This window comes from Prionailurus bengalensis, chromosome E3, assembly GCF_016509475.1.
Source record: "Prionailurus bengalensis isolate Pbe53 chromosome E3, Fcat_Pben_1.1_paternal_pri, whole genome shotgun sequence".
NCBI classification, from domain to species: domain Eukaryota; kingdom Metazoa; phylum Chordata; class Mammalia; order Carnivora; family Felidae; genus Prionailurus; species Prionailurus bengalensis.
Window position 1 is genome coordinate 26,088,001 of NC_057357.1, and position 18,266 is coordinate 26,106,266.

Genomic DNA, 18,266 nt, shown 5'->3' on the forward strand with positions numbered 1-18,266 from the left:
TTTTAAAAGAACAAAGGCTATTTCAGAGAAAGCAAGAGACAACTGAGTCATTGTGTAACAATGGCTCTTCAGGGCCCTAGATAACAGCCAGCGTTCCTCTCCACCAAGCAGAGAAACAAAGTGAGGAGTAGCCGGTGGAATACCACTGCAGCTAGAGGGATTAAGTTAGAGGCAATAAAGAATTTCAGGATAGGGTGACAGGATTATTAGTGCCTGGAATTATAGGTTAAGGGAGACTAGAATCTTCTCTGGGATTCCTGGAGAGCTCAGACTCTCTCTGACTCATCTCTGCTCCCAGCACAGTGTCTGGCCTCTAGCTCAATAATTGTCTGCTGAACTGCACTTGCCAGGTGTAAAATGTAACAATAGGTAACATAGGTGTAAAAAGAAACAACAGGTAAAATTTACTGAGGGCTCATTATGTGCCAAAAACTATGCTAAGCATTACACACACGGTATTTCATGTATCTTTATAACAACCAACGGGGGTAGGTTTATTATGATGCCCATTTCACAGGTGTAGGAACTGAGGCTCAGAGAGATTAACACTATACTTCACAAACTCTTCCAACTAGGATAGGTTCTTATATACCTGGATATTTTGGGTGAGGTTAAGCCTGCAAAGAACAACAACAACAAACCCAAATGGCTCTTTAGAGCCCATCTGGGAATCTGGAAGCCATCCCTCAAGGACTGCCTTTCCCATAGGGTGAGGGTTGGGACCCACTGCCTGTCCTCACTAGTCCACAGTCAGTTTTGTGCCACTAATAACCAAAAGCAAGAAAGACTTTTGCATTCCCAAACTTCTGCCCTGGAGCAAGAGGAACAATGAAGAGACAGGATGGCCACTGGCCAGCTAGTAGTGCCTGAGGTTGGAACCACATGGCAAGACAGCTACCCTCAATTCCTTCCCTGCTCCTCTCCTAGGAGCCCTCAGGGCAGAACCACCTGAAGACCTTCTAGTACCATCCATGGAGGCCAAAAAGACTGAACACCAAGTCGTCAGCATCATGCTTTATTCCCTCTTCTTCCCTACCCTCCAAGATCCAGAGTGGAACAGGTAACAGTGAGGAAGATGACAACCTCCAAGAGTCAATGCCCATCACACAATTCAATCTCCACTCCCCAGCTGATCTAAACAAAGGCAGTGCTGACTTCTTGCCTGGGAGGCTTAAACATTGCTTCTCCTAAAAGTCTATCCTTCGGGCATCTCCCAGGAACAGCTAAAATAACACCATTGAAATTGTTTACAATGTTAGGGGTCCTTGTACTTCTGTAGGACAACAGGCCTAACTCTTCCAGTGCAAAAAACAGACAACTTTAAGGAGGAGAGATGCATTTAAGTCACCAAGGATGGTGAAATTCACAAGAACATAATTTAGGATGCAGAAAAAGAGGATTTGCAGAAGGGAACCTCAGGAATCAGCCCAGATAAGAAATTCTCTGTCCTTTTCTGAAGACCTCCATGAACCAAGCAACTGTGGTGTCTGGCCTGCTCTTGTTCACACAGCAGCCATTATAATCAAAAAGTTCTTCTTGGTGCCTAATCTAAATCCTTTTGTAGTTTCAACTTGAGTTCTTTTCCTTTTTACAAATTTTCTTAGCTGCCTTTAGGAAGAAAGAGAGATATGGAAAGAGGGAGAGAGGGAGGAAGAAGGGGAAAAAACTGTGTTACCCTTTAAACCAGCATTTCTACTTTTGGGAATTTATTCTACAGATAAACGAAAAGACACTTAATGAAGTTCTACAGTGGCCAAACAAAAAATAAGATAAAATAAATAATGTTCAGCCATAGGTGAATATTTCATGAATATTATTGACAATGGGAAAAATCCACGATTTATTTCTAATTTCAAAAAAAATCAATTTGCACAACAGTTTTATTGTATGATCTCCTTGTGTAGCAGTAATTATTATTACTAATTACATTTATAATTTATAATAACTGCTGTCACTTGGGGTTCCACTGAGCTGGACATCAAAGATGGCACACTCAAATGGCTGACAATTAATGTTGGATTTGGCTATGAGATCACCTGGGGCTTTCAACCAGAGTCCTGCACACCTTTCCATCTGACTTGGGCTTCTCATAGCTGGGTTCCAAAATGGAACATCCCAAGACCAAGTATTCAGAAGGCCCACATATTACCTGTACATACAAGGTCACCCCTGTATGTACAGACCCATAGTCTATTGCTCAAAAGTAAATCACAGGACCAGCTCCAATTCAAGGGAAGGAGACTACCCAAAGGCGTGAATATTCAGACATGTGGTTCATCAAGGGCTATCTATGAGACTAGGCACTACAATACCTTTGGAAAATGGGATTTGGACAGACTTTCACATTCCAATGTCTAATGTAGTAGTTAAATATATAAACTGGGAGGCAGAAAGCCTGGTTTAATGTCCTAGATCACCACTTGCTTGCTGTGTGACCTCGAACAAGTTTCTTAACCTCTCTTGAGCCTTGATGCTCTCAAATCATAGTTCCAACCTCATAGGTGGTTGTGAAGAATTAAATGATATATGGTCTGTTAAGATGCTTACAAGTAAATGCTCAATAAAAACGAGCTAATAATAATATAATTACATGTCAATATAATGTTTAAGTTTTTATAAGTATATGTTTTACTTTTGTAATTGAAAAAACTAATTTTCAATGACAAAAAAAAATCCAGCAGAAATGAGAGAGATAAACTCAAAACTCCCAGTCAATGCTCTGTTCCAGCTACTTCTTCCAAGGAACCTAAAGGAACCGTATACTCCTCACAGACACAGAAAATACCTCTGGAAAACTTTGACCCTTTACCTCTGCACCAGTAGGCCATTCGGTGGTAGGGTCTGACAGCCAAACCCATGTTGTTCTTTCAGCCACTCCCCAAATCCTCTCAGGTTTGAGCATAGTAAGCTGCAAAGTACAGGAAATTAATTCCCCCAAGAATATAACCAAGAAGCTTTGCAATCACAAAACACGGGCTTTCTATTACCCAAGAGCTTAAAACTGCCCTGTGACACCATTGACAGAAAGGATTTGCTTTTTTGAAGCATTGACATTTTGATTGTGAAGTTCACTGGGGCTTGCTTAGGTTTCCACAACAACAGAGTCTTGGGCTGGTTAGTTTGAGAGAAAACCTGAGAAATAGAATATCAGGTGGTGATGACTTGGGTTTCTTTGGTTGTTTTCTTTGTTTGTTTGTTTGTTTGTTTGTTTGTTTCACCCATTATAAATACGCACAGACCCTGTCAACACCACTCCTTTTCTTTGGGGGAAAACGTGCCACCAAAGAAATGAAGGGATTTCTTAATGTAATTACAGCAAATGTGAAACCTTAAGAGTTGAAAACTCTACCTTCTCATTTCTTTTTCAGAAAATCAATACACAGGCATCTTTCCATTCCCCTCCAAGTTTCTGTGGCTCACACATGCTCTCTCATCCCAAGGATTTCCTAAGTGTGCTTGATGTTGCCTTGGGGGCAAATCTATCTGTACAAAAGAAACGGGAGACTCAGTGTCTGCGGGTTAGTTTCTCAAGAGAGACAATTACTAGAAACTTAAGGAAATGTCAAATAGGAATACGTAGCAATTTCGTTTGGACTCAATGACTTGCCTTACTTAAAGCATTAATTAGATGGGGCTGAAATATTTTTTAAACAGCTTGGATATGGAAAATTTTTAGCACCACACTTCAAATAGCATTCATCTGGGGAGTAAGAGACAGTGGTGAAGAGTCACTCCCTGCCGAACATATAGTAAGGTTTTTTTTTTCCCCTGGGGAGACCCCAGCATTTATCCATTCCTGCTTCTTTATAGGCTGGCAGGTGGGGCAGGAACATGGGAGAGAAATGACAGCACTTAGTTCTAAGTCAGGGGCAACCCAGGAAACAGGAAATCACTTTCCTCCAGCTGAGAACCCTTTCCTGTGATCAAAAATAAACAACACATAACTTGATATGCCATAAAGTCAGAAAGAACTAGAGTCACTTTCTGGCTCTCCCACTTACTCCGGATGTGGCTTTGGGCAAATAACCTAAAGATCCAATCCTCAGTTTCCTCATCTATAAAATGGGGATGATAATAGGACTGATAAGAGGCCTTCTTTCTGTTCCATGAATACCATATTCATTCCCACCTCAGGGCCTTTGCACTTGGCATTCCCACTGCCTAGAATTCCTTTCCCACAAGTCTTTTCATGGCAGATAACCTTCTTTTCACCCTTAATTAAACTCAAACGTCACTTCCTAACCTAAAGAATAATCTCCCATCAATTTGTCTCATCCCTGGGTTTTATTCTGGATAGTATGCTGTCTGAAATTCTCTTGTACATTTTTATAGTTATTTATTGTCTGTCTTCCTCACCACACAATAAAGCAACTTGTGCATTTTGTTAACCCCTGCATCTCCAACACCTCATACAATGCCTGGCACATAGGAAATGCTCTGCTAAAATTTGCTAAAGGAGTGGACTCTCAGTCAATAGCTAACATTCATTGAAAACTTAACCACATGCCACGCACTGTTCTAAACACTTTGTAAAAATTATCTCACTTGATTCTCAAAACAACCCTCTCAAGGAGATATTCTTATTAACCCGATTTTATAAAGAAGGAAACTGACATGCAGAGAGATTGAATAAATCTGCCCAAAGGCAAAGAGCCAATAAGCAGTAGGGCCAGGACTAAACTCCAGCAGCCCAGCCCCAGACTCCACACACTTAATCAGAGTCCTGATGCTCTTTGATATGTAACCATCAGACCTGATTTTACAGCTTGAATTTACGAAGCCCTGAGTGTATATGATTAGATCAAAGTAGCCAGACTTTTGACCCACACCTTCCCCCAAATCATTCTATGTGTGTTCACCAATCCCTCTTAAATCACCTGTGTGTTCTCTCTCATTTATCTTTTTTTTTAATTTATCTTTATTTATTTTTGAGAGACAGAATGAGACAGAGCATGAGCAGAGGAGGGGCAGAGAGAGGAGACACAGACTCTGAAGCAGGCTCCAAGCGAGCATTTAGCACAGAGCCTGATGTGTTGCTCGAACCCACAAACCGTGAGATCATGACCTGAGTCGAAGTCAGACACCTAACCAACTGAGCCACCCAGGCGCCCCTCTCATTTATCTCTTTAATACTTAGTTACTTGTGTGTTTTTCTATACTTTCTGAGTGGAGACTCTGAATACCAATTTGTTTCTACCATGGGCCCATGCACACAGAAGGTAGATGCTAAATACTTTTTGAAAAGATTTCTAAATGAATAAAACATTTTGGAACATTTTTCAACACAATACAGCAAGAGTGTGTGGGTGCTTGGGTGGCTCAGTCGGTTGAGCATACGACTCTTGATTTCAGCTTAGGTCATGATCCCAGGGTCATGGGATTGAGCCCTGTCGGGCTCCACAGTGAGCATGTGGCTTTCTTAAGACTCTCTCTCTCTCTCTCTCTGTCTGTCTCTCTCTCCCTCTGCCCCTCTCCCCAACTTGCTTTCTCTCTACAATAAAAATAAAATAAAATGTGCATTCTATTAAAAAAAGAGAAGGGGCACCAGGGTGGCTCAGTCAGTTAAGCCTCTGACTTCAGCTCAGGTCATGATTTTGCAGTCTGTGAGTTCGAGCCCCACATCTGGCTCTGGGCTGACGGCTCGGAGCTTGGAGCCTGCTTCAGATTCTGTGTCTCCCTCTCTCTCTGCCCTCCCCACTCAGGCTCTGTCTCTCTCTCTCTCAAAAATAAATAAACATTAAAAATTTTTAAAAGAGAGAGAGAGAACAAAAATGTATACAAAGCAAGTAGAAAATTAACATTAGCATTCCTTGCCTTAATAAACCCAACTCTTCATGCTTTTGCCATCTCAGGGCCTTTGCATATGCCGTTTTCCTTGCCTGAAACACACTTTCTACTCTCACCCTTTTTGCCTATTTACTTCCTCCTGGTTCTCCAAATTTCAGCTTGAACATCATTTCCTCAGTAAATCTTTTATTTATCACTCATACCACTTACAGCTTCCAGTTACATATTTTCTACTGTGGCTCTTCAGTTAACTTTTTGGTTTTTTGCCTAAAAGATTCTAAACTCCATGAAGGCAAGACCATCCATGTCTATTTTGGTCAACATCTCCTCCCAGGGCATAGCTCATAATCAATGCACAAAAACACTGTTGAATGCATGAATAAACTTTTGAAATTTCATGTTTACAAATACAAAAAAACTTTGCTTTAATGGGACTTTTTTTTTTTTAATGTTTATTTATTTTTGAGAGAGACCAACAGAGTGCAAGTGGGGGAGGGGCAGAGAGCAAGGGAGACACAGAATCCGAAGCAGGCTCCAGGCTCCAGGCTCCGAGCTGTCAGCACAGAGCCTGATGTGGGGCTCAAACCCACGAACCGTGAGATCATGACCTCAGCTGAAGTCGGACGCTTAACCGACTGAGCCACCCAGGCGCCCCAGGACCTCTTTTCTTAAGTAGTGACTTCAAATAGAATTTACTCATTATTTTTCGCTTTTGTATACACTGTAATATACCTGCATGGTACCCCCACCACTACCTGGAATTACTCATATTGCAGAGTGGTTTAGAGCATGGGCAGTGGTCCTGGGTTTGAATTCTGGCTAATAAATATCATAAATGCTTAACTCTTCACTGCTTCAAATATTATTTCAAAGTGCTTTGAAAAAGAGCAAGAATAGCACAGACTTAAAAACAAAAACTAACAGTAGGAAATACAGAAAGGATATGAGGAAACTAGAACTCTCATACCCTGCTGTTAGGGAATGTAAGTTAGTAAAACCACTTTACAGACCAATTCAGCTGTAGATGGTAGAGATAAAGATGCACTTACTCTAGAACATAATAAATATACTTGTACATGTATATTACCCAAGAGAAACTCTCAAATATCAAGCTGTTAACTACAGCAGTTTTTTTTTTTTTAATTTTTTTTTTTAACGTTTATTTTATTTTTGGGACAGAGAGAGACAGAGCATGAACGGTGGAGGGGCAGAGAGAGAGGGAGACACAGAATCGGAAACAGGCTCCAGGCTCTGAGCCATCAGCCCAGAGCCTGACGCGGGGCTCGAACTCCCGGACCGCGAGATCGTGACCTGGCTGAAGTCGGACACTCAACCGACTGCGCCACCCAGGCGCCCCTACAGCAGTTTTTAATAGCAAAACCTTGGGACTAATTTAACTGTACATTGTTTTATTTTTTGTTTTAATTTTTTTTAATGTTTATTTTTGAGAGAGACAGAGTGTCAGCAGGGGTGGGTCTGAGAGAGAGAGAGAGGGAGACACCAAATCTGAAGCAGGCTTCAGGCTCTGGACTGTCAGCACAGAGCCTGATGCAGGGCTTGAACTCAAGAACTGAGATTATGACCTGAGCCGAAGTCGGAGGCTTAACCAACTGAGCCACCCAGGTGCCCCTAAATGTACATTGTTTTATACACGCGTGCGCACACACACACACACACACACACACGTATGTCTATATGTGTATATATGCACATATTATGTAGACATACATGTGTGTACATGCCTATACATGCCTATTATACAGAAATATATACAGACATGTGTATATATGTACAGATTTGTCTCTGTACGTATATGCGAATAAGTAAATTACAGTAATTTTATACAATGGAATCCTATATAGTCATTAAAATGAGTGAATGAGAGCTGCATGTATCAACAATATGGTCTCTAAAACATAATGTTGAGTGGAAACAGAAGCATATGGAATGGATGGTCCAATCTAAAGAAAAGTAAGGGTATGCAAATGTGGCCCTGAAGATTACAGTATGGGGTTTGCCTCTAGAGACAGAGAAAGAAGGAGGGAAGGAAAAGAATGGGCCTGGGACAATTTCAAAGAGGACTTCAATTGTATCTACAGTGTCAGTTCTTTTTTTTTAAGAACTGAAACAAATATGTTAAAATGTTAAAATTTATTTAATCTGAGTGAAGAGTGCACCAGGATATGTATATTACAAGCTAATTTTACAAGTGAACTATTGTATAACATTTTAAAAAGTGAGATTAAGAGAGATTCAGATGCCAACTCTACCACCATACTTCAGAAAAGAGACATAAATTCTCTGATACTCCTGTTTTCAAAATAGGATTAATAGTGTCGATTGAAAATTAATGGGATTCAATGTGCAGAATGACTTATAGATATTATCCACTGGAATATCATTTTAGAATGAGTCCCTAACAACTTTCCAGATGTGTCTTATTCAGAGAGACTTTTTTTTTAATTGATCAGAAATTATATGCATGCATGTCAAGGGGCACCTGGCTGGCTCAGTTGGAAGAGCATGTGACTCTTGATCTCAAAGTCATTCAAGCCCCATGTTAGGTACAGAAATTACTTAAAAAAAAAAACTTTAGAAGAAGAAATTATATGCATGCATTTTCAAAACAAATCACACACCAAGAAAAATAATATATTGCTACTGTTTGTTCAAAAACTATATATATTATAAAGACATATATAAGGATAGACTATTTATTACTGTGATTGCCCTGAGGGAGGGGTATTTGGGTGGTTGGAGAACAAGAAGGGAAATTTACTTCTCCCTGCTATTATTTCTAATTATGTACCCTATTGTAGATTACAGCTCTTCCGTGATACGATGGAGTTACATCCTGATAAACCCATCATAAAAATTGAAAATGCATGGAATACACCTAATCTACTGAACATCATAGCTTAGCCTAGCCTACCTTAAATATTCTTAGAACATTTACATTAGCCTATGGTTGGGCAAAATCATCTAACACAAGGCTTTTTGAATACTGGACTGAAAGTGAGAAACAGAATGGTTATACAGGTACAGATCGTCGTTAAGTGTGTCAGGTTTTTTTTTTAATCTTTTTTTTTTAATATATGAAATTTATTGTCAAATTGGTTTCCATACAATACCCAGTGCTCATCCCAAAAGGTGCCCTCCTCAATACCCATCACCCACCCTCCCCTCCCTCCCACCGCCCATCAACCCTCAGTTTGTTCTCAGTTTTTAACAGTCTCTTATGTTTTGGCTCTCTCCCAAGTGTGTCAGTTTTAAGAGCTCATGATCACGTGATTGACTGGGAGCTCGGACTTACTGCTGTTGCCCAGCATAACAAGAGTCTCATACCGCACATCACTAACCCAGGAAAAGATCCAAATTCAAAATCCCAAGTACAATTTCTACTGAATGCCTATAGCTTTTGCACCACAGTAAAGTCAGAAAATCGTAAGTTGAACCATCATAAATCAGAGACCATCGGCACCTACTCTAAAAAATAAATATAATTTATCTTTAAATTAATCTGAAGGTCATGATCTTCTCCACTCCATCAATACTAAACCTACATAAAAAGGAAAGGTCCTAAAATCCAGGTTCCAAAAAGGTTCTTAAGAGGTTAGTCTCCTACCTGAACACATGAAGCAGGGAACACCCCATATTTTCCTGCATGCATGAGGACAAAAGAAAGAGCATGGGATTTCAGATTAGGGGATCTAGGCTTGGTTCCTGTCGCCAGCACTTACTAACTGTGTGACTTTAAGTGAATTCCTTAAGCCCTCTGGGCCCCAGTTTCATTTCTGAAGTGAGAATAATGGCAACACCACCTCCAATGATTGTGAGGAATAGTTTATTTATTCCTACAATATTAAATTACGAGTATGTAATTTTGTCAAAATAGTATCCAGATGGTTGCATGAGCTATAATTTGTAGTGTAGAGACTGTCTTTCAAAAGCACTGGTTTGGTCCCTTTGGCTTCCATGGAAGTACCCATAAACATAAGCCTAGGGCCCTATATTAGCCAATGAAGTCATCTGACTTCAGAGATAAACCAGATTCTCTTCTCTCCACAGCCAATATCCTGACAGTGATCATTCTCTCTCAGCTGGTAGCTAGAAGGCAGAAGTCCTCCTACAACTATCTCTTGGCACTTGCTGCTGCTGACATCTTGGTCCTCTTTTTCATTGTGTTCGTGGACTTCCTGTTGGAAGACTTCATCTTGAACATGCAGATGCCTCAGGTGCCCAATAAGATCATAGAAGTGCTGGAATTTTCATCCATCCACACTTCTATTTGGATTACTGTTCCATTAACCATTGATCGGTATATTGCAGTCTGCCACCCACTCAAGTACCACACGGTCTCCTACCCAGCCCGCACCCGGAAAGTCATTGTAAGTGTTTACATCACCTGCTTCCTGACCAGCATCCCCTACTACTGGTGGCCCAACATCTGGACTGAAGACTACATCAGCACCTCCATGCATCACGTCCTTATCTGGATTCACTGCTTCACCGTGTACTTGGTGCCCTGCTCCATTTTCTTCATCTTGAACTCAATCATTGTGTACAAGCTCAGGAGGAAAAGCAATTTTCGCCTCCGTGGCTATTCCACAGGGAAAACTACTGCCATCTTGTTCACCATTACCTCCATCTTTGCCACACTCTGGGCCCCCCGCATTGTCATGATTCTCTACCACCTCTATGGGGCACCTATCCAAAACCGCTGGCTGGTGCACATCATGTCCGACATTGCCAACATGCTGGCCCTTCTGAACACAGCCATCAACTTCTTCCTCTACTGCTTCATCAGCAAGAGGTTCCGCACTATGGCGGCCGCCACGCTCAAGGCCTTCTTCAAGTGCCAAAAGCAACCTGTACAGTTCTACACCAACCATAACTTTTCCATAACAAGTAGCCCCTGGATCTCACCAGCCAACTCACACTGTATCAAGATGCTGGTGTACCAGTATGACAAAAATGGAAAACCTATAAAAGTATCCCCATGACCTCACAGGTTTGGCACCTAGTGCCTCTGTCTAATCTATTTCCAGATGGGAGGGTAGCCCACTTAAAAGTGCTAACCTGATTTCCTATCTCCACAGACTGAGCAACCCTCAGACTGGTAGATGAGAAAAGATGGAAGAGAAGAAAGAAAAGCACCAATCTTGTTTTCATTTGTGCATTTATTTTCACAATGTCACTTGACAGCAGAATTTCTACCAGTTTGAAGATGTCTTTAGAGGTTGTGTCATCATCCTGTGGCCAATGAGGACACAGGAAAGAAATAGTCTATGACTTTGCCTTGGCACCATCCAGTCATTGGGAACCTCTCATTTATGTGATACACCAAGCCACAATAGCAGGTAGCTGAGTCCACACTCTTCCTCTAAGAGCTGAGGTCAACCATCGTTTCCCTGTGCCATCCCCAGCAGCTAATGATGCTGACCATTGGGATTTGGGATTTTTCCAAGGTGCCCTTTGTCCTAGAGAAGGTTGTGGTCTTGAAGTGGCCCTGGAACCCTAAGCTACAGAATGACACTGTAAGGGGACAAGCAAGTATTAATCCCATCCAAACTCTGGCCAGAGCTTCTTTGGAAAGGCTTCAAACCAACATAACTATGACCCTCAGATTTGGGTCTAAAATGCAGGCTTTCTATTTGTCATTATGTATAGATTTTATCTATCTCCTCCAAAACAAAGACCCCTGCCTGGTGCGTGGGGGGGAAGGAGGATCTCTTGAGCCCAGAAAAACAAAAAAATAAGCCCACTCTTGCCATTGTTTCGATCCATCCCGTGTCAGCTGTGTATGATCCCTTTACTCAAAATAGCTTCTTATTGCGGTGCCACTTAAGCTTCCTGGAGAAGCCTTTTACATGTAGAGTTGACAACCCTGCCTCCTTGCTTGCTGAAGCCCTCACCAAATTGTTTTATCTGAAGTGACTTCCAAACTGGACTTAATTTTCAAGGGTCAGGAACTGTAGCCCTCCAGGTGTGAAAGGAGACATTCTTAGCTCTGCCCCACAGTCTACCTGGTATTACTATTCAGCCACAAATGCAGATAAAATTCACACGGAAAGGTGCCCATGTTGTCTGCTTGTGTGCCCTTTGATGCATATGGCTCAAAAGGGTGGTACCAGTTTTCAGTGAAGCTACTTAATTCAGGTCCGTTGCAAAATGATAAAATATGAATTTATTTAGCTGTTCTCCCTTGCCTGTCCAAGGCAAAAAGAGCTCTCTGATGTAATTAATAGGGGCTTCCCTCGGATTTGCCACTCATGTGTGTACACACACATGCCCACACATGTTTGATTATATTAGGCTTATATGTATCCAGTAATGTATTTTAAAAGGGAAACCATGCTGGAGTTCCACTTATTTAGCTTTTTAAAAATTTCTCTTCCAGATTACCAGTATTTGAAATTATCTGTGTTCTGGAAGAAATCTCCCAAAATGATTTTGGAATTGTATGGTGTTTTTGGTGAGCAAACAAAAAGCAAACAGTCCTCCTGGAACACTTGGTTCCTCAGGCTGGATTCTTACTACATTTTTAGTCCTAAATTGGAAGACGTGTCTACCCTTTTTAAGGAAATCTGCAATAAAATGAGTATGGTAGAAAAGGCCCCAGTGCAACACAAGCCCTAAACAATTAGTCAATGCCTTCAATACTAAGTCAATATAATTTTAGGTCATGGTAGTCCTGATTATTCTAATTCCTACTCCTTTTAAATGACTGCAGTAGAGTCTCATCTTACCCAAAGATTAGATTCTAAAGTCAGTGCAAAAGAAAAAAATCTGGCAGAGCCGAAGTTACTTCTGCAAGGTCCTGAGGAAGGAACCGTATTGGAGACCATATTCTAATCCTTATAAAACCTAACTCAGCTAAGTTCTTCTCCAGCAATAGAACAGATTTCTTATATCAAGGATAAGACAAAGTTGGCATGCATTTAGAGACCTCCCTTCACTGTATGAATCTAATGTATCCAAGAACATTAAGATTGCACTCGTGCAGCAAGATGCTCCCACTAGAAGAGGTTCACGGAAGTTGTATGAGGGACAAACAGGTTAGTATGTCCCATATCACACTCTCCCCAGCGCACATGTGCATCAAATGGAATGGTGGGCAGACTCCCCCACAACCTTTAAATTGCATTTCTCTTTCAGTTTCTTTTTTGCCAAGCACATGTAGTCCAAATATGTCGTGTTCATTAAGTGTGTGTATGATGCAATTCCACCACACCCCTTATGAATGAACATTGACCAAAGGCTACCTACACTGAAAATATATATATATATATTTTTTTTTTTTTTAAACACATGGCTCAAAAATGCTAGTTTGAGCTATATGTGGATGAGTCACAGTGCAATAGCTCTAAAGATTAAGCAATTCCTCTTTAAGAATGTATGCAAGATGGAAAATATGTGTGTAAATCTCAATGCTCCCTGCTCCACATTTTTAATTACATGTAAAAACTGTTGATGTTTAAAAAGTAAAAAACTGGGTGTGCATTTGGAATGTTTTCCTCATACACTCATTTATTAATTCTCTTACCAGTAGAGGTTGTACCACGTTGTATTGTGATCTTTTTTCCTTCTGGCTATATTTTATATTTTGATAAATAATATTTAAAAGAGGTCTGATTCTTGAAGGCATTCCAATGAGTTGTTACCTTCTGGTTAAAATGCATAAGAGTACTCACTGGGTTAGGTTAATACATATGTCCTAAAATTTGTTTCAGATAATCTATGGACTTTTAATTTATTATTATTATTTATAGTAATAATTATGGACAATAATGATAAGGTTTTTAAGAAAAAAAACTTTTAAACCTTTTCTTTCAGGCCAGTTTTGGAAACAGCCTTGAATTTTAAAGCCTGTCATGTAAAGAGCTGCTGTTGACGGCACTTAAGCAATTGCCTTATATTAGGTTTTTGTGAAGGACTGTTAACTAGCATTTCTCTTGTGTGATTTGTGTCCCTGGTTGGACATGCAGTGATGCTACACACGTACATGCTGTGTCTTTTTATCAGACAGCTCAAGGACTTAACTGTCTCATGGGGAAAGAAATGAGGAACATGAAAGACAAACCATAAAAGACAGACCATGAGAAGGTATGAACTTCCATTTTGCAAACATTCTGCAACTGGAAGATTACTTTGCACAGTTGGAGCCTACTGGTCCAACATGAGCCTATGTGAAGTGAATCAAAGACTCTAATGTTGGCTATTCCAGTTCAAAGAATGGAATAGAATGTTACCAGAGAAGAATAGTAAATGTTCGTATTTTCTTAATTAGATAATATATTGTGTTTGGACTTGTTTGTATTATAATAAATTCTAATATGGTGCACACTTGGTGTTTGGAATTTGCATATATGTTCATGCTATGGCAGAACTCTGGCTAAAAATTTTTAAATGAGCTTTTTACTTATCCTTTGTGCTGGTGCTACAATGAGACCTGAATCCCACCTATCCCTTGGTTAGCCAGATATATTTCAGAATTTAAGACCACTGAACTCTGCTTCCTATAATCCTAATTAGGTAGTTTACTGGGGATAAATCTGAATTCTCTTTTGACTTTATCCTTTACATGTCTTCAAGACAATGCTGACTATAATCATAAGAGGAAATCTAGCATAATGACAAAGAGCTTGGACTTGTTTTTCCCTCATGACTTATCTATAACTGGAAGATTTTATCTTTTGACTCCCTTCACCCATTTTTCCCACGCCTACCCCCCATCTCTGGCAACCATCAATATGTTCCCTGTATCTACGAGCTTAGCTTTTTGTCTTGTTTTTTAAATTCCACATATAAATGAGATCATACAGTATTTTTCTTTTCTCTGTCTGACTTATTTCACTTAGGATAAAGCCCTCAAGGTCCATCCATATTGTTACAAATGGCAAGATTTTATTCTTTTTATGGCTGAATAGTATTCTGTTGTGTGTATATACCACATCTTCTCTGCTCATTCATCTATTAATGGCCACTTAAGTTGTTTCTGTATCTTGTAATAACTTGGATGTTGAAGCCAGACAGTCATGGTTTCACATCCCAGCCCCACCATTTACTAAATGGGTGGCCTTCAACAATTCTTTGAAGATCTCTGAAAGATGGTCCTCACATAAAAAATGGTACAAAATTTAATTTTTTGGTTGCCTTCAAGGTAAATAGAAGCTCTCAAGGTCAGGAAATCAAGATTTGGAGTCAATTTTGGCAGGCTATAACTTTGCAGGCTATTCCACTTCCTACCTGTGTGGCCTTGCACAATGTTCTCAATCTCTCTAAGTCTCAATTTCTTCTCCATAAAATATGGCTACTAGTAATTCCAATACATACCTCATAGGGTGATTATTAATAGTAGAGCTAAAAGGAGTCTCCAAGTGCACATCATTTTACGGGTAAGGATACTGGGTCAAAAGAGGTCAATGACTTTGTCCAAAGTAGTCACTACACACTTCATGCCTCCCACTTTACCTCATTGCCTTCTCTGAAAGATTCTGACTCATGCCCTTTTCAGATTTGAGTATATTGCATAGTTTTCCAACCTTTCAAGCCCAGGTCATCCAAGCATGAGATATATTATAACTGCATGGTAATTAAAAAATTTTGCTTGACCTTTCCCTCTAAGGTAGATTTTTTTTTTAAGTTGACTCTCTGGAATCCTAACCACAGCTCTTAAACTAGCTATGCATTTCCCACACAAACCACTATCAATTCTGACAGCCACCCACAAACTATTGTCACAATCTATCTTTGCGTCAACTTGGATAATGAAAGTAACTTACAAGTTGAGACGGAAGCACAAAAAAGCAAAGAATTTGCTGAGAATGTTGCAAGCAGAAGCTGCTAGGCATGGCTACAGCATCCTCATTAATTTTGTTCACCAACTCAGGAAGGCAGGATAAAAGTAAGTTGATGAAGGTTGAACTGTTAAATAATAATCCTTTTATTAGTGCACTCAGCTAAATGTGATGGTTCAGCTTCTATGGAGGGTATGCAATTAATCCACAAACTTGCCAGACACAACAAGGGGGATAAGAGGCTCATGTCTACTGGGATAAATAGAAACTGTGAATTTCCCGGGTTTATTGGGAGAATGTGTCACTGTAATGCCAGAAAAAGAAAACTTCTCTGATTAAAAAGGAGCAAAAGAGAGCCACAGGGAAGAGATTCCTTCCCATCAACTCTCTGCATGAGGAACTTACTATGTCCATAGAGCTTTGTTACCTAGTGAATGGTAATAATACAATATTTCTCTCTACTGGAGATAGAACAAAAAAGCACGTGAGACTGAAACTCAAGTATGAGAGATCCAGATCAAACCCAAAAGGGAAGTCTTCATAATGCTGTCTACTCACTCCAAAAATGGAGTTCTCAGAATCTGGGTATATTTTCAAATGGACTGTATATCAGAGTCTTGGAGGAAAACAAATCTCACTCAGACGGTTTCAATAAAAAGCTTTTAACCAAGGAGACCTTTAAAAATGGTCTCATCAAGATTAAGGGAACGAACAAGAGTTATTGAGATTCCTAGGAACTAGAAAAATTAGTGAAAACACTGTTACTGCAGCTCAGTGTGGCTGAACTTTGGAGGTAGGGCCTTCTAGCAAACAAGTGCCACACCATTACCAGAGATGTGAGGCCTGAGAGGAAATGGAAGATCCCCAATCTCTCTTTTCCTTCCCTTTGATAGCATGTTGATGCCCCCACCAGCAGAGCTCAAACAGAAGTCAGCCAAGGAGGGTGAGCTGGTGATGTAGTCCATAGTGGCCAGGCCTCAAGGCACAAACAGTGAAAAATAGATCAAGAGTGAAGTGAGACAAGCAGCAACTGCAGAATAACCAGCAAAGCTTGGATTCTTATTTTCCTATCACTGAATGCTGGAGAGGATCATGGAGGATACTTCACTCAAATAAAGAAGGAAGGAAGGAAGGAAGGAAGGAAGGAAGGAGAAGGAGAAGGAGAAGGAGAAGGAGAAGGAGAAGGAAGAAAGGAAGGAAGGAAAGAAAGAGAGAGACAGAAAGGGAAAATTAAGGCCTAAGAGATCGCCTTGCCCGAGGTCATATGACCTAGATGTTGGTAGGTCCGCCTTCTAATGATTTTCTAGCACAATCCCAGGAACATGTACTGTAGACCTTCACAAACTTGCTTTCCAACCATCATACTTAGAATTTTCTTTCATTAATCCTCAGCATCTCCAGTTGTCAACATGAATATGTTTGGGAGAGAAATGAGGAAGCTGGGCACTCATTTAGTAACCATTGTGTCTCAGGCACTCCTATGATCACTCACTTATTTGACTAATATGTGTTGAAACATATGATGTCTATTCATATTCCAAATCTATTGTAGGCATAGTGATTCTCTGGTGAACAAAACACATAGGGCTTCTGACTTTGTGGTACTTACATTCTATCAGGAGAGACAATATGCAAGAAAGCAAATAAGGTAATTTCAAGTAGTGCTAAGACTATGAAGACTTTCCTTTTAGGTAAAGGAAGCATAAAGTACAGACACTTTGAAATGAGAAAAACCCTGAGCACTCATAGTACAAATAGGAGACTAGCATTACCGAAACATAGTAATCCAGGGGAAGAGTGATACAGACCAAGGCATGGAGGGGCTGGCAGGAGCAAAATAATGCAGAGCTCTGTGGGGTCTGGTAAGGAACTTGGTGAAGAGCCACTGATGAATTTTAAGAAAGAAATTGATGTGATCTTAAGTTCAATTGTTTGTTTTGAGAGAGAAAGAGAGAATGCGAGTTGGGAAGGGGCAGAGAGAAAGGGAGAGAGAATCCCAAGCATGTTCCATGATATCAGTCCAATGCAGGGTCCAATGAAGGGCTCAATCCCATGAACAGTGAGATCACAATCCAAGGCAAAATCAAGAGTCAGACACTCAACTGACTGAGTCACCCACACACCCCTGATGTGATCTTCTAACCACATCACCTAACCATCATAACAACTCTTGAAGAAGAGTATTGTTACCTCCATTCTTCAGATAAGAAAATGAAGTCTCATGGGGATTCTCACAGGGAAGCCTCAAGGTCACAGTAAGTAATTTATGAGTGGTATTTAAGCCTAGTCCTGTCTGGTTACAAGAGCCATTTCTTCAGGCCACCTTGACACAACTTCCTTCACATCCCATACTCTCTTCTGAAACAGCAGCTTGTTCCCATTAGCCTTTTCATCATCCAAAGCTGATATTTAGACTAAAGCTATCCTCTAATTCCAGTAATGAAGAGTCAGAAATCATCAGGTCATGATAGCATATGGTTCTATTTCATGACCTAATTCATGTGTCTGATGAAATCTGGCAGAGTAGAGAATCAGTCACACAAGTTCATGGAGAAAATAATATAGACTCTACTGGCAGGCAAAGCAAATATATATATTTATTTACCTAAATATATATATATATATATATATATATAGTGTATTATGTATATGTATATGTGTATATTATATAATTATGTA

General features: G+C 40.2%; 1 protein-coding gene across 1 annotated transcript in view; it reads left to right on the plus strand.

The window, feature by feature from the left end:
• The window catches only part of GPR139 (G protein-coupled receptor 139), a 40,309-nt gene extending 28,233 nt beyond the window's left edge, over nt 1-12,076 (plus strand). The window contains exon 2 of the mRNA XM_043560394.1: nt 9,856-12,076. Within this exon, the coding sequence (XP_043416329.1) occupies nt 9,856-10,790 (935 nt within the window). The 3' untranslated portion in view covers nt 10,791-12,076. The remainder of the gene's footprint in view (nt 1-9,855) is intronic.
• Nucleotides 12,077-18,266: the final 6,190 nt, after the last annotated feature.